This window comes from Phytophthora cinnamomi (assembly GCF_018691715.1).
Source record: "Phytophthora cinnamomi strain GKB4 chromosome Unknown Contig6, whole genome shotgun sequence".
Taxonomy (NCBI): Eukaryota; Oomycota; class Peronosporomycetes; order Peronosporales; family Peronosporaceae; genus Phytophthora; species Phytophthora cinnamomi.
The window spans coordinates 53756-77256 of NW_027150939.1; the positions used below are offsets into that span (position 1 = coordinate 53756).

A 23501-nucleotide genomic window follows, 5' to 3' on the forward strand; every position below is an offset into this window, starting at 1 on the left:
CCCGGAGGCAGGTAGCTCAGCTGACCTCCGTGATTTGACTGGCTTGGGGTACTTGGTCTCGGCGGAGGCGAGCCACTTCTGTCCCGGAAGGGCCGAACCGCTTGGGGCAACTCAGCGCAGGCCAACAAGAGCCGGCTAGCTCGGCTATTGTTGTGGTTTGTGCTAGTATCCACATTTGACGATTTTGTGCGTGCTACAACACCACAGTGAAGACAGCGTGCTGGTAGGTCATGTAACGCTTTCAGAATTCAATTAGCTTTCTCAAGAACAAGTGGCCTTACCATACTCTCGAAATCTCGTGAAGAGAGAAGACCTTCTTGTTCTGCAGCATGACGAGCACGTGCTCGAATATCGGCGGCTCAACCACGTTTGCGTTTGCTCCGAGCTGCGCCTTGGGACTGCCATGCTGGCCTATCAACATATCAAACCGGTCCCGTACGTCTGCGACCGTGAGGCGTGGTACCTGAAGTTGGTGGGTTGCATACGCAAACACCATGATATCCTCACGCAGTTCGCACGAGAGACTCCATGCAATCTCAATCTCGCTACCGCAGCATAATCAGTATTTCCATCCAACGATCACAATATATTGATGAGTGCAACAATTGTTTTTTTAGCCCTGGCGCAGGTTCAACTGCATTTATCGACTAGGATACCGTACACTCGCCCTAGTAGTTGGTCACGTTGAGGTGGTCGAGTGCCATGACCTTGGCTCACGCCGTATTTAACAAGTGCCTGAAGATGCCCTCCTCCGAAGCGAACAGTTGCACCGCCTCCTTCAGCTCGGGCGCCGTCAGCAGCGCTAGGTCCGTGTCCATTGTGTACACGCCTTTCCCTCAGCCTTGTACTCCTTCTCCGGCACCTCCGTCCACGTATCGTTCAGGAGCACCTGGAATTACTCGTTCGACAGCGTGAGCGAGCCGTTGCTGTACGAGCCGATGTAGCCCTTCGCCTCCGTGCGTTTCCGTTGTTGGCGTCCGTGCGTCCGCCCAGGAAGTCGATGGCCACTTTACCGACCAGGCCGGCGACAGCGTTGGGTACGACTCCTTCACAGACTCAAGCGCGGATATGATGTTGTCCACACCGCCGTTCACCGTCCAGTTCTTCTGCGGCGAGAAGCATCGTGGCGTTGCTGGGACCTGGGAAGAAAGCCTAGATAGCTGAGTCCTGAGATGCGTTGCTGGGACTTGGCGAGACAGCCTGGATAGCTAGATGGGTCCTGAGACGCGTGACCATAGCCACACAATGATGGTGTTGCTGGGACTTGGCAACAAAAACATAGATAGCTGAGCCCGGAGACGCCTGCTTGCAGCTACGGGTGCACGGGAGATCATATACGACCGAACAACGTAGCCTCGGTTAGGGAGCATGCAATCGTATAACTGAGAATGACATTGATCTATTTGTAGTCGGGCGGATTGATACTGCCGGCCCTCGTAACTTGAGGCTCTCACGAAAGTTAAGGCTAAATGTCAGGCCCACCTCTGGCCTGCTGAGCAAGCAAGCCAGAGCGATGCGGCGCAAAGGCTCTGGCTTGCTTGCTCGCGGCCAGAGGCTTGAAGTTCCTGTGGCAGCTACCCGAGAGGGTCAGCCGTCACAGTGAACATGCATTTTGTAGGAAAAGCATGATAAAAGAAACATGGAACATGCATTTAGTAGAAAAGAAATGAAAACAAAACAAAAAGACGCAGGGTAGCATATAGTCAAGGAAAACCCCAGAAATACGCAAAGAGAGCCCTGTGCTCGCGTAGGAGCACAGCGAGGCATGCATGTTAGGCTAGCAGTAGCAATTCAGTATTAAATAAACCGTCTACCCCGCACATCGACCACAACTACCGCGCTTCTCGACAGGACCAACACTCGCACCCACTTCAACGACAAACACTCTTCGGGCCCAACGCGACATCTGGTAGCACTTGCGGGGGGAAGGTCCGCTGCTGCACGGCACTCAAGGGGAGGCTTTTTCAGCTTGAGGTGTAAGTGTCACGTCAGCGTGACCAACCCAGCTGTTGGGGAGACTTTGGTATATTAATAGGGCAACCTACTATTGTACGCTGACCGTGGGAAATAACTGGAGGGCAGCCGTGGTGCAAATTTGTTTTGCATCTAGCCCCGGTGACAGCCCATTTGCCCAAGTAGCTACTGTTCTCAAAAGACTGCACCGCATATAAATCGAGCACTAGAAGTCTTGAAGCCGGTTAGTCAGTTTTTGTTCTTGGTAGCCCGGCACAGCAAAATTTTGGCGAAGCGAAGACCAGGACGACAACCGTCACCGCTCGACCTATCACGCGTCATCGACCTCTCGCATGTCATCGACCTCTTCAAAGGCATCGAAGAAGTCCAAGACCTCCCACAGCGCATAACTCGGCCAATTTTAGGAAGTAGCGTAGGCTATTTTCTTTAACAGGTTTTCTCTTTTACTTCCTTTTAGTCAGTGCCCCTAAAAGTAGATTGCTCCCACCGGTATCAAGTTTCAAGGGTGAACACACAAAGTACGAAGTTTTCGCGTGTTCAAGATGGCGGATCCGGCCCAACTAATGCATAGCATGTTGGCGGTCATGGAGAAGCAGACAGAATTGATCGACGAGCTGCGCAAGTCAAGGCAGCTGTCGCAACTAAAGCTGGATGGGATAAAAATGCCCAGCTACGGGGGGACGCTCGAGGAATCGTTCCAACTATACCGGGAGCAGGTGGAGCAGCACGTTTTAGCTAAGGCCATAGACTGGAAGGATAGTAAGTTGAGTGGACGCATTTTGGCTGTGTTCGTGGGATCGCTGAAGTATGGAGCCGCGCAGTGGCACATCGTCAAGAAGGACGATGTGAAGAGTGTGGAAGACTTCTTTTTGAAGCTGGAGGAAGAGTTCGTGCCTCCGGATCTGCAAGAACGTCTTCGGGACCAGATGAATGACTTGAAGGAGCGTCAGTGTCGAGACTTGCCCGATTATATCAGCAAGTTCAGGCACTTGATTCCTCAAGTCAAGGAGATGAGCGAACCGGACAATATCATGTATTTCTTGCGTGGTCTGCCGTCAAGTATTCGGGAGGAAGTCCAGTATCGCAGGAGTGCGACGTTGACCGACGCTATTACCGTAGCGCTCGACTATGACCGGTCTCACGCGCATCGTGGACGCTCGGAAGGAGCACGCGACAGACCGAGGTACCGATCGTACGACAACCGACGATTGAAGTGCAACAACGATGGACCAGTGCCGATGGAGATCGACAACGTAAGGGTACCGTCGAAGGAGGAATGTATGCGCCGAAACCTGTGTTTCCGGTGCGGGAGTAGCGCCCATCGGGCTCGTCAATGTCCGATACAGTCGCAGCAGACGCAGATGGCTAAGCGGAATGCGCCGAAGTACAACAACTTGGGCAGTAATCACGGGCGTCAGCCGAGGATGAACATGGTCCTCGAGGATGACGAACAGGTGGATACTGTCGTCATGGATCTCGTGACTATGAGTGTGGCTGACATCCAGGAACAAGCGGATGAGTTACAGGCATTCATGGACAAGGAACGTGTACAAGTGGAAGAGACTGTCACTGCAGCGTCAGAAATGACGGAAGATGCTGGCTCGTGTGGACTACAGCTAGTTGAAGAACCGAGTTTGCATGCGATGCAACCGGAATTGGAGTCTGGTGTGTGCGGATCGCCGCCAGAGCAGGAAGCTGAGTTGCATGAGAAGCAGCCAGTGAAGTTGGTTCAGCAAGGATCGCAACCAACAAGTACAACGGAGACCTTGAAGGTGAACGCAGTAAAGTCCGAACGTACGAGTAACCTTTTCATCAGGAAGGGTCGCATCAATGGCAGAGATGTCCGAATTCTGTTGGACACGGGTGCAAGCACGGACATGATTATGCCAGGTTTGGTTAGTAATGTGCTTCTGTCAAGACGACTTCAAGCTCAGCGCTTTGATGGCACGTTAACGCCGGCGACGGATGTCAAACACGTGGAAGCGCCAGTGAGCATGGATGGGTACTTCTTTCCAGCGATCGAGTTCGTGGAATGGAAGTTGCCGGAGTCGCACGACGTCATTTTGGGGAAACCGTGGTTTAAGGACTACAACCCTCAAGTGGATTGGCAAAAGGAGGAGGTTGTCATACCTGACCGCATGCAATTCATCGACGTCGATGCACCGTCGTTCTCGCACAACTTGAAGGAAGGCGAGTATCAGCAGGTGTTTCGGGTGAAGATACAACTTGTGCCCGAAGTGGAAGGAATTCCAGTACCGATCTTCAACGTAGTCGGTAAGGAGTTCAAGGATGTGTTTCCGGAGCAATTACCAGACGGATTGCCTCCGATGCGTGAAGTCAACTTTGAAGTGACGTTGAAGAAGGGGGCTCAACCAAGCTCTTGTGCACCGTTCCGCATGTCGAAGATGGAACAGGATGCTTTCGAAGAATTTGTCAAAGCCAAGTTGAAGAGAGGATGGATTGAAGTGTCGAACTCGCCGTGGGTTTCGATCATCTTCGCTATCCCGAAGAAGGACCCAGTCACAGGTCAAATGCCGAAAAGGGCTGAATGGTTGCGTAGCGGCAATTTCAAGATTCCGTTGCGTTGGGTGTTCGACTACCGCTATCTCAACAGCGTGACTGTCATTGCCAAGATCCCGTTGCCGTTAATCGAGGAGTTGTTCGATAAGATGGTAGGTTATGTCATCTACATGTTGATCGACCTTGCGCAGGGATATCATCACATGCTGGTGGTGAAGTCAAGTCGTCCGTACACTGCGTTTCGAACACACAAGGAAACGTATCAGTGGTGTGTAGCGCCCATGGGAGTGTCTGGAATGCCAGGGACATGGTCCAGGCTCATGCACAAGCTGTTCGACAAGTACTAATTTGTCGTCGTGTATCTCGATGACATCTGCGTCTTCTCGAAGAGTATGGAGGAGCATGTAGTGGGTCTAACTTGACTCACTACTTTAGCTTACACGTTGCGCAACGTGTACGAGGAAGCGTAAGTACTTAGTAATTACTTAGGTTAATTATATTTGAATACACAAATATAAGTTAAGTAAGATAGGATTCCAAGTGACTTAGATTAGGTAAAATGAGAACTGTATTGTTTGTAAATTGATCTTCCTCTAAAATCTGCTAAAAACTGTTTATCGTCTATGAAAGGGTTGACAGCGGCTGGCTGTCAGAGCCCCGCTAATATGCATGACTCTGATTGGTAGAAAGATGCTGCTTTCTACCAATAGGATCTTTGGGTATGTGTGGACCACTCATTGTGGTGGTCCACTTCAATGTATCCATTGGTGTGTCTTACACCAAAGTGAGGAAGTATCCAAAACTTTTAACAGATAACCTATCTGTTAAATTCACAAGTGGCTTGCAGCCACTTGTGCGTGTAACCCCGTTACACCATCCCCCCCCTTAAGGTTAGACGCGCGGGGTCTCCGCACGTCAATCTTCGGGATTGACCATTCGTCAATTCTCCGCGTTTGGAGAAGAAATCCGCGCTCATTCAACGATGAGCGCGCCTCAGAAGAAGTCCACAAAGTCGGTGGGGAGTCATCTCTCCATCGACGACTACTTCGAACGCCAGAAGGCGAAGTACGGCGACATCGTCGACTTCGACGACGACGATGAAGATATGGAGGGCGAGGAGGACTCGCCCTCAAAGCGTAAAGACTCAGTGTCGAGCGAATCGCTCGACCCTCCGCCAAGAACGTTCGCCCGCGTGAAGGGGACGAATCGGACGCTTCGAGTTCGAAGCGTTCGCGTACTGAGAGCGATACCCCACTCGCTTCCGCTGGGGCTCTCAGTACTCCGCGCGCTGCTGCAGCGCGTGATGTTAAAGCTCAAGGCTCTCCGCGCGCTGCAGGTGCAGCGCGCGATCCATGGATGCCGTCCGTGTCCGAGATCGCGGACCGGTATGGGAATTCGGTACCTCCGAATGAGGTGCCGCTGTACGTATGCAGCGCCATCAAAGATGACGCTGTGGCTGCCGAGTTACACTTTGATGCGGAAACGCATCAAAGGCGCGATTACTACATCGGACTCTTTCATGAGCTCCGATGGTTTCAAAGCAAGAAGACATCTTCTCGCAGCAAAGTGCCCGAATGGCAGGCACTTTGTCAAAGCTGGAACGCCTTTGTTGAAAACTTCAACAAGAGGCCGAGTGCTTACCGTGATCGGATTAAGCAAGCGCGTGATCGCTTCGAAACGTACTCGAAGCGTGGAAAGTTGGAGCAACTCCACGTTGCTGCGGAGGAGGCAAATGTGCTGTGCCCTGTGCCCGAGGGCTTTCAGTGCACGAAGTGCTTCCCAGGCGCGGTCCGCTTGAGCGACCGCGACCTGAACGGGTACACGTCGTTCCGTGTGCCCGAAAGTCTCAAAGAGCTCCGTGCTAAGTTCTTAGCACGTGAGGGTTCGGGCGCTAGCGATGATCGCAGCGCTCGTGTTATTTCCGCTGCACCAGCGCGTACTGCTCCTCGTACGCCCTCACCATTTCCGGAACGTCCTCCAGCAAGACGTTCCGCGGCTCCCATGTATCTCGATGGGGAGGAAATCCTCTCCAACGAATACGAAAACGAGCCCCTTGAGGGTTCGTTTTCGGGATACTATGGTCAACAATCCGCTCAACAATCCAGCGGGTTGAGCCGCGGGCGTCACGGATCGGCGGTGGCGGGGGTGGGAACACGCCCCGGGTATGATCAGCCCCGGGCTGATCAGTATGCGCCTCTCCACGACCGGGTGACCGCCGTGGAGCGTCTTCAGGGCGCTGAGTTCGCCGCCCTGAAACAGGAGCTGGCGAACCAGAAGGCCCGGGTCGCGGCGGTCTCGCAGACCGCCTCGAATATCCAGGTCGAGCTGGGGACCTAGATGAAGGGGTTGCTCCAGCGCGTCCGCGCGCTGGAGGAGAGGCTGCTCGTCGCCGAGGCCAAGTCCTCCGCTTCTGCCGAGGCTTCGGGTCAGCTGAGCTAGATGGCTCGTGCTGCAGGTATGGCTTCAGCCGTCCGACGTAAAAGGTCGGATGGAGGCGCATGCTAGACGGTATGTCTAGCGTGTATGCGTTGCCGTGCCGTGCCAACACAGTGAACGGCCCGATGAAGCGCGGAGCAAGCTTGCTTGCTCCGAAATCCGAAACTGCATGTTTAGGCAGGTTTTGTGTAGCTAACAAAACTAATGAACCAACTTTAAATTCATTTGTGTTGCCTCTGCCCACATTTTCTGCGTTCAGCTTCTGTTGATCAACAGAAGCTGCTATTGTGTCTTGGACAAACCGAATTACGGCTTGGCTTTTGGTGATGAAACTGATTGCATCCGAGCTGAAGTCATTCAGCTCGCTCTCCGCTAGAGGCCCTGCCTCTGCGTGGTTCTTTGCGGTGTCTGTGCCCTGCGCAGCCCGTGGTCGTTGCCTTTGTCGTTGGAGGAGTCTGCGCCCTGCGCAGACTCATGTAGTTTGTCCATTGTTGCAGCTGACACTGTGCAAGTGTCAGCGGTTTTCTGCGGCCGCTGTATTGCAGTCGTAGATCCTCCCCCACTTAAAGTGGGAGCCATCACTCCGAGTAAACTCGGTAGACGTGGATGCCGCATGGCATTCACGTAGAACGGTGTATGCCCGGTCGAGGCATGCACTGAGTTGTTGATGGCAAACTCTGCCATCGATAAGCACTCGCTTCAGTATTGGAACGAGTGAGCGTAGCTCTTCAACATATCGACGAGCACGCGATTCACGCGCTCGGTTTGACCGTCCGTCTGCGGATGATCCGCAGTCGACATGGAAAGCTGACTCCCAAGACGTGTAAACACTTCTTGCCACAGATGTGCTGTGAAGCGCGGGTCTCTGTCCGACACGATGTCGGTCGGCATGCCATGGTGTTTGAACACCATGTCGACGAACAGACGGGCCGTCTGCTCCGCGGTCACTTCTGCCGGCACCGCAGCAAGATGTACCATCTTGCTGAAGCGGTCGACGAAGACCACAACACCAGTATTCCCTCCGCTGTCCGGGGGAAGACCAAAGATGAAGTCCAAAGACATGGACTTCCAACACTCCAACGGAGTCGGTAGTGATTGTAACGGAGCCTGCGCGAATGGCGCAGGTTTTACGCGTTGGCATACCTCGCAAGCACGGATGTACTTGCGCACCCACTTATACTGGTGGTGCCAGTAGAAGTCGCGCGTGAGAAGGACGTATGTCTTCTCACGTCCGAGATGTCCCGCAGTCGGGGCATCATGGTATTCGTACATGATCCTGAGTCGCAGGTCATGGTCATTTGGTACGACAACGCGATCCGCGTTGTCGTCGACTGCATTGTAAAGCAGTAGTCCGTCGTGCACCCGATATCGGTGTGCACGCGCACGAAGGTGTTTGGGCAACTTCTGACGAGCCTTGTCAGAAGGTGTTGTGCCATAGGCCAGCAAGAGTTTCGCGTCCGCGTCGTGCGCGTACGCGGCCTTCACATCATCCAACAGGGACGATGTGGGTTTGCTCGATCGCATGGCGTCAATGGCATTGACGTCAGCAGCTTCTGCGTCGTCCGGCCGACGTGATAACGCGTCGGCCACTACATTCAATCTTCCGGGTTTGTATTCGACCCGGAAGTTGTACTCCGCAAAGAATGAGAGCCATCTCGCCATTCTTTGTGATATGTGTGGTGACTTCACTGCGGTGCGCAGTGAAGCATGGTCGGTGTAGACCACAAATGGTCTACTTCCAAGCAAATACACTCGGAACTTTGCGAGTGCGTACTTCATGGCAAGGAGTTCCTTGTCATGCACCGGATAGTTGCGCTCAGCTGGCTTCAGCTGACGCGATTGGTAGTAGACGACACGATCACGGCCCTCGTGATCGTGCTGCATCAACGCGCATCCGATCGCGAAGTCGGATGCGTCACATACGACGTGAAATGGACGATCTTGGTCAGCCACTGCCAAGATCGGCGCCTCAGTCAAGCCCCGCTTGACTGCATCGAATGCCTTTTGGCAATCAGGTGTCCAATTCCACACAGCTTCTTTCTTAAGAAGCTGTGACAGCGGGCGGATCTTGCCCGCATAATCCTCCACGTACTTGCACAAGTACGTGGCCAAGCCAAGGAACTGCCTCAGTTCCTTGACACTTGAAGGCGTTGGCCATTCGTTAATCACTCCGACCTTTTCTGGGTCAGGGCGAACACCATTCGTTCCTACGAGACACCCGAGGACGGGTATCTCGCTCGCCCCGAAGATACACTTCTTCAGGTTTGCGTAGAGCTTATGCTTTCGCATAAGCTCAAGCAGCTTCCGGAGATGCACCCTGTGCATCTCTACGTCGGTCATCCCGTCCACAGCTGAGCTGTGGATGAACACATCATCGAAGCAGCTCGGCGCGAAGTCGCGCACCGAGCGCAACAAGTGCGTTACGCACCTGTTGAAAGTCGCAGGGGCGTTCTTAAGCCCCTGTGGCATTACTAGCCATTCCCAGAGCATGCCGCTTGGCGTGCTCACTGCTGTGAGAGAGATATCGCTCTCATGCATTAGGATTTGATAAAATCCGTCTCGCAAGTCGAGAGTACTGTAAACGGTGCTCCCGGCCATCGAATCGATGATAACATCTTTTCGCGGTATCGGCGTCTGCGCCGGTACCGTCGCATCGTTCAGCTTGTTGTAGGCATGAACGATGCGCCATCCGCCCTGTGGCTTCTTGACACAGAACGTCGGAGCACTGTGCGGGGACTTTGATTCCCGCACTTGTCCTGCTTTACGACGACTTTCAAAGAAGTCGTCGATCGCTTTTACTTGCTCTCGCGGCAGTGGCCACTGCCGCGTGACACAGTACTTCGTGCCCGGCACGAGATCAATCTCGTGCTGAATGCCCTTATCCTGCAGAATCTCCGCAGGAATCTCTTCCGGGAGTACGTCTTTGTACTCCCTCAATAATTCGTAATAGGGACTCGACTTCAGCGAGTCCCAACCTTGTTCCTCGAAGCGCTCTCGCTTCGTCTTCGCACTGAGAGTGTCTTCACTCTCAGTGGTACTTCCCATGAAGAGCTGCCTCAGCTCTTCGCTCTCGCTCGCCGTTCTTTCGCTGTCCGAAAGAACGCAGACTTGTTCGATGCGTCCATCGTGCAAGTCGCGCGTGAAGCGCTTCCAGCTCATGGCTGGAAGCGAAGTCAACTCCGACGCCGTCGTCGGAGGACTAGCGAGTTCCATACCACGATACTGGAATCCAGTATCGGTGCGCGTCAAGACGCTTAACATCTCGACATCTGGCGTCACCGCCTCAGTCTGCCCAGTAGACTGCTCTTGTTGCGTCTCGGTCCCGGACCGAGACTTGCGCAGTGTTCCCCGCTTGCGCCGTCTGCTTGTTGTGCGGAGCCCGGCTCCACACAGTTGTTCTTCTGGTCCAGGCCCGGCCGTGGACAGTTGTTCGCCGGCGGACCCTGTCCGCGGGCGCGCGGTATCAAGCCCGGCTTGACCGCATTTTCCTTCGTGCAGCCCGGCTGCACGGTAATGTGTCTCTTCGCCGGCAGACCCTGTCTGCGGGCGCGCGATATCAAGCCCGGCTTGATCGCATGGTGCTTCGTCGTGCAGCCCGGCTGCACGACAGCATGCAAATTGCGTCAGTGCGGTACGTTTGCAACCGTCCACACTGTTTGCAGCGTCAACTCCCGGAGTTGACACGCCTTCGTCACCTCGACGCCATTCATTGGCGGAGCCCCTCATGACCGAGGGTGCGTCGGCTCCCGGAGCCGACGCGTCGTTGTCGACCTGACCTCTTCGGGTCAGGGACTGTCCCTTACACGCTTGAATGTGGGTGTTGGTTCCCGGAACCAGTACATATTTTTCTTCCGACGTCGGCAGCATTGCCGACGTTGGTCTCACTTGTGCGCGCCCTCGCGCACTCCCTGGGCACTCCGGGACAGCAGCGTTAAGCGCTGTCTCGACTAGTGAGCCGCGCGCACCTGTTGGTGCGTGCGCTGCGGTAACAGGGCCATCGCTCTCTGTTCCGCTGTCGCGGCCAAAGCGCACGAGCGTGCGCTTTTTCCAGTCTATCACCGGATCATGCCGTGCAAGCCACGGCATGCCCATTACCACGTCGAACTTATCGTCCAGGTCCAGGACGATAAAGTGTTCGACAAACACTCGTTGTTTGTACGAGAAGCGCACGTTCACGACGCGCTTCTCGGTCTTCACGATGGCACCTGTTGCCAGTCGTATCTCCAGAAGACTTCGAGGTGTATCTACCTCCTCGAAGTCAAGTCTCGGCAGGCTTCGTAGTCGAACAAAGTTGTTCGACGCGCCTGAATCTACCAAAGCTCGAAGAGAGTCACTTGCTCTCTTCGAGTAAACCTTCAAGATGACCAGGTTCGGTCTGTCATCTTGCTTCTTGTAGCGAGATCTAGTCTCACTGGGGGCTGCAGTCCTCAGTGTCGCGTGCCCGATGGCGGCACGCGTGACTGCATTACCAGTAGGGCGCCTCGCACCTACTGGATGTTCACGTTTTTTGTTGGTCCGCGGCGATGCCGGGCATCGCCACGACGGCCACCATTGTAGTGCACGGGAGCCGTGCACTCTCTGGCAAAGTGACCGATCCTTCCGCAACGGAAGCATCGCACATTACTTCCGTGCTGTGGTGACCAGCAGCCGTTGCATTCGAGAGGTCCATTGGTTCCGGACCTCCCGTGCTCACTACCGGGTGCGGTTGCGACCTCGGCACGTTCGCATGCAGTTTAGCCTGCCGCAGGCTAAACCCTTCTTGCATTGCGAGAGTGATCGCAGCTTCGAGAGTACTCGGGTACTCTCGGAAGAGATAGGTCTTCACAGGCCCATCTCTCAGTCCCTTCATGAACGTGACGACCTTGGTCGCCTCGTCAATCGGGTTAGTCACGATATTTGATACCAAATATCGTGCGCGCTGCGCGTAAGCATGGACGTCATGCTTACCCTGCTGAAGGTCGAGGAACTCCGCCCTCGACCGGAACTCGTTTTGCGGGGGCTCAAACAAGCGTTTGAGCCCCTCTTTGAACACTTCGTACGTGCTGAAGCACGTAGGATCGGAGAGTCGGCGTCCATACGCCCAACTCCTTGCGCGTCCGCCAAGACAGGACATGGCGAACGCGACCTTCGACAGCGGGTCGACGATGCGTCGAGCCGCTATGGCTGTGTCGAGCTCGACAAGCCATCGGAGGAGAGGCTCGCCCTCTCTCCCCACGTAATTGCTTACGCTCAACTTTAATGGTTGAGCACGCGGTGTCGTCCCTGACGACGCCGTCACTGAGGAAGCAGCGTCACGCTGCTCCTTCATGATGAACCCCAGACCAACACCATGTTGCTCCGTCGGCGATAGCGTACGCAACATCGTAGCTATCGCCGCTTCTCCAATGACTGTTGACAGTCGTTGGAGGGCTTCCCACTCTGGGTCAGACAGGTGGGGGCAGTCAGCGCGTGCAACATGCGTTGCAGGCGTGTTGGAGCTCTCCATGGGCACCTCCGTGCTCATGTGGTTCTCGGCTCCGCGTTCGTACACCGCGTACGAACGTCAAGCAGTCGGTCGTTGGACGGACTACAAAGTGCTACCAGGTGTAGTGGGTCTAACTTGACTCACTATTTTAGCTTACACGTTGCGCAACGTGTATGAGGAAGCGTAAGTACTTAGTATTTACTTAGGTTAATTATATTTGAATACACAAATATAAGTTAAGTAAGATAGGATTCCAAGTGACTTAGATTAGGTAAAATGAGAACTGTATTGTTTGTAAATTGATCTTCCTCTAAAATCTGCTAAAAACTGTTTATCGTCTATGAAAGGGTTGACAGCGGCTGGCTGTCAGAGCCCCGCTAATATGCATGACTCTGATTGGTAGTATCCAAAACTTTTAACAGATAACCTATCTGTTAAATTCACAAGTGGCTTGCAGCCACTTGTGCATGTAACCCCGTTACAAACACAGTTGGGGTTGCTGGGATAAGCTTTTGTCCTAACTGGACATTGGCATCGAGGGTTGTTTTGTTGATGACGCTCTTCGAGGCGCCACTGTCGAGGAAGGCTTGGAACGACTCTCTGCTTCGGCGTAGCTTCACCGCGATGCGGAGCGGTGCGCCTTGCGAATTCTTCACCTCCTTGTCGACCAGATCCACGAACTTCATCTCGTCGTCGCTGGACTCCTCTGAGTCTGACTCGGCGTCCAAGTTCTTGTAGATGCGCGGGTACTGTTTGGTTTTGTTGTGCTTTGGCGGGTGCGGGGCTTCCGTGCGCTTGTGCTCGTCCGCTTCCTTCTTCTTGACGGTGTAACACTCGCTAGTGTTGTGCGAGAATGTTTTGTGGAAGGAGCACCACTCCTCCTCCTTCCTGCTGCTGCCAGCTTGCCCTGGCTTCTTTTTATCGCTCTTGTACCGGTTCTTCAGCGGTACCTCACGGCCTTAGTGCTTCTCCTTGCGGTAATCCTTGCGTGGATCTTGGAAGCTCTTGCTCTTGTTGCGGATTGCCAGTTGTCGCTCCGCTTTCTCGATGCGCGTGAAGTAAAGGACTAGATCGTTGAGTCGATCATATACAGCGCCAGAGCAGCTAATTTCTCTTGCCAGGCGCGCGGCATACCGCGCTTGAAGTACCTGCACTGCTGCACCTCGGGTATCACCTCCGCGTCTTGGGGTCATTCTGCAAACATGCGGATGTTCTCTCTCATGCGTTGGGAGAACTTGTGCACCGACTCGTCGCGGCGCTTCGGCGTTGTCCATAGCTCGTTGTCGAGGTCCTCGCTGAAGTCGTGCGGGACCGACAGGAATCCCACGTCCGTGAAGAACTCCTCGAACGTCTTGTTCCCTGCGACCGCATCCTGGGCGGCGCTTTCGACGTCTGCCTCGAGGTCACCTTTGATGAGGGCAACTAGGTTGTGTGCCTTCTGCTCGTCTGTCCATTGTTTCTTGCGAGCGAGGCTCCGGAACTGGCCACTCCATTTCAGCCAGTCGCGTGCGCTGCCACCGCCAAACTTCTTGATCTTGATCTGCGCTGTTTTCGCTGGGGTTTCGGCGGTTGCTGGTGTGATCACTAGCGTGTAGGTCACGTATTCGTCCTTCTTGCGACGATCCATGCTTGATGGTGCTTTAGTTTCTTGTTTGATTCTCTTGTTTCCGATTCAGATATCAGATTTGATATATCAAAAGGACACGCCCGTGGCTTGCAGAGGGGCTTTTCTGGTCCGCGAGGCCTTGCTTGAGAGGGACTTGCGGGGAACGAGGTAAAAGTGAGAATGAAATTAGCTTATCCTCGTGCTGCTAGAACCAGCTTCATCTAGTCATTACCTAGCATCATTCGTGGGGTTCCCTCACGTAGTCCGTGGGTTGCCATTCCTCAGTGGATGGCTTAGTGGGTGGCCAGTGTATGGCAACCATCCACTCTTAGTCGTGTCACCCTGATCTTTGGTTCGCCCTTTTCAACACTAGTTTGCATCTAAAACGAGAGGACTGCGCACTCGAAGTCTTCGATATGTACTCAAGCAACTTCACAGCGCTCCACCAGACAAGTTCCGCAGAGCGTTGCGTAAAGCTTGCCAACCTGAGCCATCACAACGTTGTGCTGGCTATGGTGCGTCAATGGTTGGCTGCAATCGGTGATAATGCTGATCCAGAGTCGAAAACAAAGACGGTCGGTTTCGTGCTGTGGGAAATGATGTCAAGCGGCCATCCGATTGCAGCCATTACTGAAATGCTTGCTATCATGGAGTCTTCCCAGATCGAGGCAAGTCGCGCGGTGCTGCAACGCCTCGCAAAAATGATCCTTGACGACGCCAGCAGCAGGCTTTCATCTCCCGAAGCTATCAAAAGCTCGCTTGAGTTTTGGAAGACCCACAGTACTGCAGTGCAAAACTCGGCGTACCTTATGTACGTGTTGATTCAGCAGTGCTTACAGCGCGTGAGAACGTGCGAGGTGCTGTTGAAGTCGCTGTCGCGCCCAGGATTCAATTCGCTGAATCAACACTTTTTCGAGCACTACCTGAAAGCTCTGTGTCTGGGCCACTTCGATGAAGTGGGCAAACAGCATGCCATCCTCAAACTGGGCAAGCGCTTTCCGAAGAACACGCCAATTGCAATCGCCCTGCGTGACGCAATAGCCCAGCAGATGTAAGGACAGGTTTCGTTTCGACTTCCCTAATAGAGAACGAAAAGCACTACCAGACTTTGCACGCATAGATGTCGTTCGCCTGGGACAAGTTGTCGCTTGACAGTTCCCGAGTGCCCCGATATTATTGGTGGCCAACTCATCGAGCTCAGCAGCATGGTCAGCACTATACGTGGCCAGCTCTTGTACTCCTCGCGGTTTTGTGTGGAATAATTCTACGTGGAAGTGGAACGAGCGCATCATGCAAGCCCAGAAGACTTCCCATCGACTAAAAACGTCATTGTCACGATCTCTTTTGCGGTTGGAGGATGCTTGGCCGAAGGATTGCATGCAAATTAAGCTAATGGACTCGTTGAAGATCTCCGTTTCAAAAAGGAACGCGTTGGGCCATTGCTCGTCACGTTCGAAGAGCTACATCGGAACGAGCCCCGGTCCCTTCAAACGCTCCTCGAAAAGGACAACTGGGTTCTGTGTGTGTCCTTGGGCAAAAGATTCAGCTCGAAACGAAAAGTGAGAGTGCTAGGTGGCGGAAGATGGGATTCATTGTCAGCGCGAAGCGCAACAGGCAGCCTGCTGCTGTATTATCTTGTTTTGCTGGTCACCACTTGATCTATGAGGACGAAGAGAGGATAGGAATGCCGTTGATCATCACCGGTTTTGCCTCAGAGGGTGCACTCGGGGTTCCGCTCGTTCTACTTGAGCGCCACTGACCTTTCTTCCTTACCTGCTTCGTAGATTTGTGCTGGCTTAACCGCTTCTGTCGCTTACTAGCAGTCGCCGCCACGCGTTCGGCGCGTTTAATGCGCTCAGGCTGGCCAAGAGCATTATAAGCACGTGAAATGGTGCTCACAATGACCTCGCAATCTTCTTCACTTTTCACGTGAGAGAAATCGGTCAGCTCAAACACCTCGGCCATGAAGGCCCAATCAGACTCACTTTCAAACGCCCTCAATAGCTTTACAGCAAGAGCTCCCTTCAACGGGCGCTTGTTACCAGAAGTCGCCAACCACTGCTTGAGTGCCGTCTTCACGACCGCTAGCCGTCCATAGCGAGCGCATTCATTGAGGAACACACCGAAATGGTGTTCACTGGTCCGACAGCGAAAACCGCTGTCAAAATGCGCCATGGTTTTCATCAACTCATCGTCACTGACGCTCCCCTTGCAGCCGCAAAGAGCAGGAACCAGAGTCTTAATCAAGGAAAGAGAGAACACACCCTGCACCTCAAGCTTATCCACATCGTGCATCAACGCTATGATTTCTTTGCCGAGGCTCTTCATGCATAGGTAGTTGAAGATATTAGCCACGAGCGCAAAGCGGTGAGATTCGAGATCTGGGTTTGTCTCCCGAATAAGCCCCCATGCTTCCGTGGGTTTCTCTAGTAGCAAGAGAGCATTCACCGCCATGCGAACACCTGCGTAGTGAAGAGGTTCGTCGGCGTGTTCAGCATGCAGAGCCAGAATTTCTGGAACGCGTTCGCACTCCTGAGCATACACAGCCGCTGTGATCACTCGTGGGAACAAATGTTCGTGCCGCGGGGCCAATCCCTCGATGTCCACCATCGTATCGAACAGTGCCAACACGCTCCGCGCGGCGTCCAAGAGCCTTTCGAATGTTTCTGGATGATCATCCTGTTCAAGGATCCGCTTCAAGCACATGTCGTAGGTATCCCTGGGTGTTACGAACACGGTTCCCAACTCCTCCGCGGTGTGATCACTTCCGTTCCTTCGGCCGAGTCGGCGCTTGTCTTTTGGCTTCGTCTCCGTAAGGAAATACTCGTTGTCGTACGTACGGATAGCCCGCAGGTAATCCTCAGCACGTAGTTTGAAACCCTTGACACGCATGTCTTCCAAGATCGAATCCAAAAGCTCCGTTTTGCGGGTTACAGACACGGCAAAAAGCATCTGCCGGTAGAAAAACACCGACGTAGGCTGGTTCTCACGAATCACCGACTCGTAGAACCCGAATAATTCGTCATAACGCATTTCCGTGATTAAAGCGGATAGGTACTGCACATTCATGTTCGCCGATACGTAGATCTCCGCGTCCTGCGCGCGCTTGTAGATGTCGAACAACTTCGGGTGATACGACGGGCCACACATCGCGTAGGCGCTCATGGCCCACGAGTAAAACATGCGGAGATGGCTTCCCAGAGTCACCACGTTATCGTTCTCCATGACGTTCGTTCCTGGCAGTACGACACCGGTTCCCGCTTTCGAGCGTTTGGCAAGTTCTTCGGTGAGCTTATCTCGGTGCTCCACAATCGTTAAAGCCAACATCGGCTGGGTCGCCTTGACCAGTAGAGCCAGCGCCTCCTGTTCCGTAGCTTTGGTCAGCATGTCGTCGAAGCGTAGCGGCTGGTATTGCGTCTCGAGCTCGTGATCCGCCGTGGCCTCGTCCCTGGCGACGGCCAGGAGCGGGCACTTGCCCTCGAGCCCCATGGCCGCGTACAGCGGCGCGTAGCAGTCGGCCACACTCTTGACCACAGCTGCATAGAGCTTCTGCGCGGCCAGCGACTGCATCCAGAGCTTCTTCTTCTCCATGCCGCGCTGGAACTGCTCCTTCAGCGCTCGCGCGCGCTCTGCCTCCGCGTCCTCTGGTTCCTTCTCGTGGCCGTAGAGGTGGTCGGGGCCGGCGTCGTCCTCCAGGTCCTCGTGGCCTTCGAAGGCGGCGGCGATGGCGAACGACGGCATCTTCTTGCTCTTGTACAGGCCGCCGACGCCTCTCGGGGGCACGAACGACGAATGACGGCGCGACAGCTGGTCACTGGCGGGGCCCCAGGGCGTGGGCGAGAAGGCCGAGGCGACGGAGCCGGCGGGCGAGCGCCGCAGCGCCCGCGCCAGCAGCGCCAAGCTCCGCGGCCGCAGCATGGTCTCTCTGTCAAAGCTCTATTGGCCCCTCATTTTGACCTCGCCTGATTGGCGGAACGAAGTGTAGCCATGTCTCGGACTAAATGCGGCGGATGTTAAAGCTAAAGCTGGCCGAGCAGACAAGTCCGCGGCGCAGCAGTTTGTCAAGAACTGCTCGAGTGCATGAGGAACTCAGCGCCGTGTATTTTGCGCGACAGAGCAACCCCGAGCGAGTGACCGATGGCGGCCAGGGCGGAGCGAGTGGAGAGCTCCGTCGACCTTGCGCTCTTCCTGCCGGCCAGCCTCGTGCTGGACTTCGTCTTCGCCGCCCACTTCTGGAGCCTCTACGCAGCCTCCAACCGCCTCGCTCAGCCGCGCGTGCAGTTCCTCGTCGTCAGCGCCTGGTTGTCGTTTGTCACACTTGTGCCATTCGCCTCCGTGAGCCAGCACACTCTCCAAGCGCTCACCGACATCTCGGAGACCACGATGGTGCTCACGCTCGTTGTACAGGTCGCCATCATCACCCGCGACGCCATGAAGCAGTGCAAGTTGGCGTCGCTTCGCTACTTCATGCGCGCTGCCGAGGTATTCACTGTTACAGGCACTAGCGTGGCCGTGTTGAGCGTTGCCGATTTGTGCTTGACATCGGCGAAAGCTACAGCGATACCGGGGTGGCACGTGGCAGTGGAGGCTGTGAATCTGGCCCAGCAAAACGCGGCACTAGCGTTCATCGTCACGTTTCGATATTTCTACATCGCGCTGTCTCGCGGAAGCCTGCTAGCAGCTATCAAGAAGCACCCGCTGTCCACCTCCCTCTACGCCCTGCTGGTGACTCATGAATACCCCTTCATCATCGCGCGGAACGCTGTGGAGTCGAGTACGCAAGTGTCGTGGAAGCCGCTGCAGGGATTTTACATGCGCGTGCTGGTGTTACTTTGCATTTGGGCTAACGCTCGTGACCACGCTGCGTCGAGGGCACGGAGACGGCGCCCAAGGACGACAGCCCAAGCGTCTAAAAATCGACACCTGTCTAGCGTGGTGCCGCAATCGTCGGTGCTCCCTTCAGCGACGCGACATCGAGCTTCACCGTCGGGTGCACGGCGTCTGTCGTCGGCAATGTCTAGACAGTCGCTACGAAAGGTGTATCAGCTTCACTCTCCAGTGGTGGCGCCTCAACCCACACAGTCTGCCATGAGCGCCTTTATGAGTTCGCTGGCTGGGGCTGCAGAGTCATTTCCACAATAGCATCGATGGGCCTTGCTCTAAGCGAGAGGAGTCCACTGGAAATTGGATATGAATTTTGTCTGTGGACTCGTTTGACTGCGGCAAGTTGAAGTGAAGACCTGCGTTACCGCATACATTATTCCATGTTTTAGGTTATATGAGTACGTGCACACGAAGCTGTTTTTAACAGATTTCGAGCCACACACTCCCAACCCCGTCATAGCAGAGCCTCATGCTGGCGCAGGTGGCGCGTCGGCGCTCGTCGTGGCTGCGCTCGCTGGCGACGGCTCGGCGTCTGTCGCGGCCGCTGCAACTGCAGGCGACCGCGCGTCCTCGGGAGGACGAGGAGGCGGAGGCGGAAGGGGGCGTCAAGGTCAAGCGGCCGCTCGAGCGCCCGAGAGCCACGCGGCCGGGTCCGCAGAGCTTGAGCTTCCACCTGCAGCTGCACGCGGAGCTCTCCCCGCTGTCTGGCGGGCCGACAAGGGAGGCCGCTGCGGCGCCGAAGGGACGGGCGACAGAGCAACAGGTGACGCTGCGCGCGGACGCGGACGCGGGGGAGTTCCCGGCGCTGATCGCGCGCGGCTCTCCGGCCGAGAAGGACGTGCTGCGGGCCAGAGAGAGCCTGCAGAAGCTGGCGCGCGACCTGGCGGACCCCCGAGCCGCCGTGGCGCGCGAGTCGGGCTTCCAGCGAGCGCGGAGGCAGCTCAAGGCTGCGACGGGGAAGTTGGACCGGATGCTGTACGCGATGCGGCAGCGGCGGGATTTCGCGCAAGTGGAGGCGGTGGCGTTCGTGTGGGAGGAGGAGTTCCCGCACTTCGCTGGGCAGAAGAAGCACTGGTCGGTGATCTCCGAGCACTACGCGCTGGCGCTCAACTACCAGCAGCGATTCCAGGAGGTGGTGGACAAGTTTTCGAGCTGTTTCAGAGAGCAAGAAGATCACAAACGCACCGCTGAGGCTGTCAGCTTGCTGACGCCGCGACTGACGCAGTCGATTTTCGTTGCGCTTGGACATCTGCGCGACGCGTCGGGAGCGTTGCAACTGCTGGACACCATGCGGCGCCATGGCGTTCATGTGACCAAAGTATCCTATTTCCACGTGCTGAACGCGCTGCTCCACGACGAGAATTTTACCGATTTTGAAAACGTGATGCAGATCTGCGAGGAGATGGTGAGCGCGCTCCCGGGGGAGACGGTGCCGCTGTCGCTGTTGCCGATGGTTATGATGACGGCCGCTGCTTGTGGCGAATCCGAAAGGGCCATGAAGTTTTACAGCCACCCGCCCGACATGCCCATGTCGTCCTTCACTGAGTTCCGTTTCGAAGTCTGCTTGCAGCAGTTGAACCATTTAGGGGAAGACGTGATGCTTATGGAGATGTATCGCAACTTGATGCTATCGACAGAGGCGACTCGCGATTTGAAGGAAAGGGTATCGAAGTATCTATTTCGCAAGAGAGTTGCGCTAACTAAACCCGACACCCGCGACAAACGCCTTCGTCTAGCTTGCGAGATTTTGGAAATTATGAACCAGCATAAAATCCGTGTAAGCCATCACGCCATACATCCGTTGTTGCATGCGCTACTGCTCGACCCATCAAGTCACGAATATGGTGACAACAACAACGACCAAGATGACGACAACAAGCAGTTTCACATCCGAGTTGGGTGTGCAGGGGACCTGCACCACTTTTTCTCGCAGTACCCACACTCGTTGGACTGGAATTCGTTTGCTTTGTGTGAAGCTATTGTGGCTGGCGTTCGCACCCAGCGCACAGATTTGGTCGACGACCTCTTTGTATTCGCGCTGGATAGTGGTATGCCGATCAAGTACGCAGCGCTTGAGCAGGTGGTGGTTTACTACTACAAGCTGGGACTCATCGATGATTTTGAACGAGTGTCTGACATTGTTCGTGCCCTGCGCCTGAATAAGCACATTCCTCTGGGTATCGCAGTGACGGAAATTGGAATGGCGGCCAACCTCCGCCTTCACCGCTTCGACGAAGTTGTCATGCTCTTTGAGGATTTCTCCGCCCTGGATGGTGAGCGAAGACGTGTTCTTAAGCGTCGGTTTATGCTCAAAACAGTGTTGGATGCGTACAAACGCCTGGGGCGTGGAGATGAAGCCTTGGCGATTCAGGCGCTACTGAAGCAAACTCACGGCTCTCTATTAGACAGAAGCGAGTTCAGCGATGGGGAGGAGGCAAATGAAGAGGTTGTTGCGCTGGGCGAGAACGCTGAAGAAGTCACGGACGAGGAGAGGGACCACGATAGCAATAGCGACGAGGTTGGCGAAAAGGAGCGGTTGTCTTTGGAGCGCTTCAGCCGGTAGACAGTTTGTAGCCATACCTGCAATATACACAGCCGTTGGCAGACACCAAGGCGAAGTAATCGTGTGGGTTGGCGTGAGATTCCAGCAACCTTAATGTGATGTGATGCTTGATTTCGCGGGGGGGGGGGGGGGATCATTCGAGTTGCCTGCCCCACAGCTATTTTGATGACTTGCTGATGGGGAAGCAAATTTAGCGAGCTCTTGCGCAGGCATCTCACTCTCGAAATGGCGAGTTGCTAGCCGCCATATCCACAAGGATGTCTTCAGAGGACGAGCTGCTGCCAGCGCCGACGGAGACGCTCGCCGCCTTTGAGCCGTTCGTGCAATGGCTGCTGTCTGCCCCGCCGGACGACTTGACCACTCTTCCTGATGAGATTTTCTCGGGCTTCGAGGCTGGGCGTGAGGAGGAAGGCGATCAAAGTAGAATGGACGACAGCAGCCTTGGGCGGGAGGAACGGCGCCCGTTTGAAAACGCGTATAAGGCACGTTTGGTTCTTGTTGAAGCAGAAGTTGAGCTGGAAGCGGCCTGGGATCAGTTATCCTGCGCTCGACGAGAGTGGGGTACCTTGGACGAAAAGCTGCTGGTTCTGCAGGATGAACGCGACGACAGCCGTGATCACATTGCGCTCCTAGAGCGACGGATAATCAAGCTTCTGCAAGACCGAGACCTGGCCATTGCAGAGACGTACACGACCAAGAAGCAAATTCAAGACGCCGAGTTTTTCAAGGCCCGCCAGCAACAACGAAGGCAACAGCAGGAGGAAGAGCAAAGGAAGGCGCGAGTGGCCTCCGCGCTGCGCAAGCTGCTGCTTCGTCGCGGCAGTGATGAAGGTGGGAACAGCGGCGGCAACGAGTCACCGACCGCGACTTCAGCACCAAAGACCACCGAGAAGGACGTGCAGCGGCTGCATAAGGAGCTAGCAGACTCTAAAGTGGCGGCGGCGGTGGCAAAGGCCGAGCGAGACGAGCGGCGCCACGCCATGCGTCGCGCGGAGCGCCGTTGCGGCGAGCTGAAGCTGGCGCTGGCGCAGGCCCGCGCCGAGGAGGACGACTTGCAGGTGTCGCTTCAGCAGCTGACGCTCGCTCGACGCAGCTCTGTGGACCATCTCCAGCAGATCTCCCTCTTCTCGGCGTCCGCGCTGCCGCTGCAGCCGCCCCCGGCGCCGACGGCGGGGCTGCGCGCCAGCACCAGCACGCGGTAATCGCGCGGCTTCGCTATAAAGTTAGACAGGATAACTGTATGCACAATGGTATGAACATTGCCTTTGATGTGCAATCGCTTTCCGAAGGGATTAGTTCATCCACGGAGATATCTATGACTTGGTTTCAGTATGCCATTTCGAAACTCGTCGCGGCGGCAACAATGGAGGAGCCCAAGCCCGTGTACTTCGACGACGCGTCGGACGAGGAGGAGCAGAACCCCGGCGCGTTCATGTGGATCGAGGGCGACTCGCTGGCGCCGCCGTGCCAGAGTGAGCGCGACGTCGTGGCCAAAATCGTGGAGGTGGCGCGTCTGAAGCCCGACGACGTGCGTGGGCCAGTGAACAACCCTGCGAGACCCGTTCACTCGGTTACTAACTGCTTCTTGCTGCGCCTGCAGGTCCTGTTCGACTTGGGCTGCGGAGACGGCCGCATCTGCATCGAGGCCGCCAAGCGCTTCGGCGCCCGCGCTTGCGGCGTGGAGATCGAGGAGTTCCTGATCAAGCGCTTCCGCGAGCTGATCGCCGCCAACGACCTGCAGCAGCTCGTGAGCGTCTCGCACGGCGACCTGCTGGAGGAGGACCTGTCGGAGGCCACCGTCATCGTCACGTACCTGCTACCGGAGGCGCTGGACCAGCTGACGCCCAAGTTCACCAAGCTGCTGAGCCAGACTGACAAGGACGTGCGCATTATCTGCAACACGTGGGCCATGCGCGGGCTCACGCCCGACGAGCGCCACGACGCCGGACCGTACGGCAACGTGCCGCTATTCGTGTACAGGAGCGCTGGTTCTGCAGAGAAAGAGGAGGAGGTGACTAAACACACATAGACGGAATGCAATAGCTTGGTGTCAA

General features: G+C 55.4%; 7 protein-coding genes across 7 annotated transcripts; 4 read left to right on the plus strand and 3 right to left on the minus strand.

Annotated features, from left to right (window-relative positions):
• Nucleotides 1-277: 277 nt before the first annotated feature.
• On the minus strand, nucleotides 278-13338 carry IUM83_07307 (Gag-pol fusion protein; the record flags this gene model as incomplete). Its single annotated transcript, XM_067931593.1, has 2 exons — nucleotides 278-463; nucleotides 13051-13338. 2 exons carry the CDS (start codon nucleotides 13336-13338, stop codon nucleotides 278-280), a joined length of 474 nt encoding a protein of 157 aa, XP_067798967.1.
• Nucleotides 13339-13583: 245 nt separating this feature from the next.
• On the minus strand, nucleotides 13584-14021 carry IUM83_07308 (Gag-pol fusion protein; the record flags this gene model as incomplete). Its single annotated transcript, XM_067931594.1, has 1 exon — nucleotides 13584-14021. One exon carries the CDS (start codon nucleotides 14019-14021, stop codon nucleotides 13584-13586), a length of 438 nt encoding a protein of 145 aa, XP_067798971.1.
• Nucleotides 14022-15659: 1638 nt separating this feature from the next.
• On the minus strand, nucleotides 15660-17918 carry IUM83_07309 (putative mitochondrial protein; the record flags this gene model as incomplete). The annotated part of the gene is made up of 1 exon (XM_067931595.1): nucleotides 15660-17918. One exon carries the CDS (start codon nucleotides 17916-17918, stop codon nucleotides 15660-15662), a length of 2259 nt encoding a protein of 752 aa, XP_067799184.1.
• Nucleotides 17919-18137: 219 nt separating this feature from the next.
• On the plus strand, nucleotides 18138-19021 carry IUM83_07310 (uncharacterized protein; the record flags this gene model as incomplete). Its single annotated transcript, XM_067931596.1, has 2 exons — nucleotides 18138-18826; nucleotides 18964-19021. 2 exons carry the CDS (start codon nucleotides 18138-18140, stop codon nucleotides 19019-19021), a joined length of 747 nt encoding a protein of 248 aa, XP_067799115.1.
• A 332-nt stretch (nucleotides 19022-19353) lies between these two features.
• On the plus strand, nucleotides 19354-21447 carry IUM83_07311 (uncharacterized protein; the record flags this gene model as incomplete). The annotated part of the gene is made up of 4 exons (XM_067931597.1): nucleotides 19354-20202; nucleotides 20275-20478; nucleotides 20887-20964; nucleotides 21049-21447. 4 exons carry the CDS (start codon nucleotides 19354-19356, stop codon nucleotides 21445-21447), a joined length of 1530 nt encoding a protein of 509 aa, XP_067799209.1.
• Nucleotides 21448-21704: 257 nt separating this feature from the next.
• Nucleotides 21705-22649, plus strand: IUM83_07312 (FAM173 family; the record flags this gene model as incomplete). The annotated part of the gene is made up of 1 exon (XM_067931598.1): nucleotides 21705-22649. The coding sequence occupies one exon, from the start codon at nucleotides 21705-21707 to the stop codon at nucleotides 22647-22649; it is 945 nt and encodes a 314-aa protein (XP_067799114.1).
• A 161-nt stretch (nucleotides 22650-22810) lies between these two features.
• On the plus strand, nucleotides 22811-23476 carry IUM83_07313 (Ribosomal protein L11 methyltransferase; the record flags this gene model as incomplete). The annotated part of the gene is made up of 2 exons (XM_067931599.1): nucleotides 22811-22975; nucleotides 23048-23476. The coding sequence occupies 2 exons, from the start codon at nucleotides 22811-22813 to the stop codon at nucleotides 23474-23476; spliced, it is 594 nt and encodes a 197-aa protein (XP_067799113.1).
• Between the last annotated feature and the right edge of the window lie 25 nt (nucleotides 23477-23501).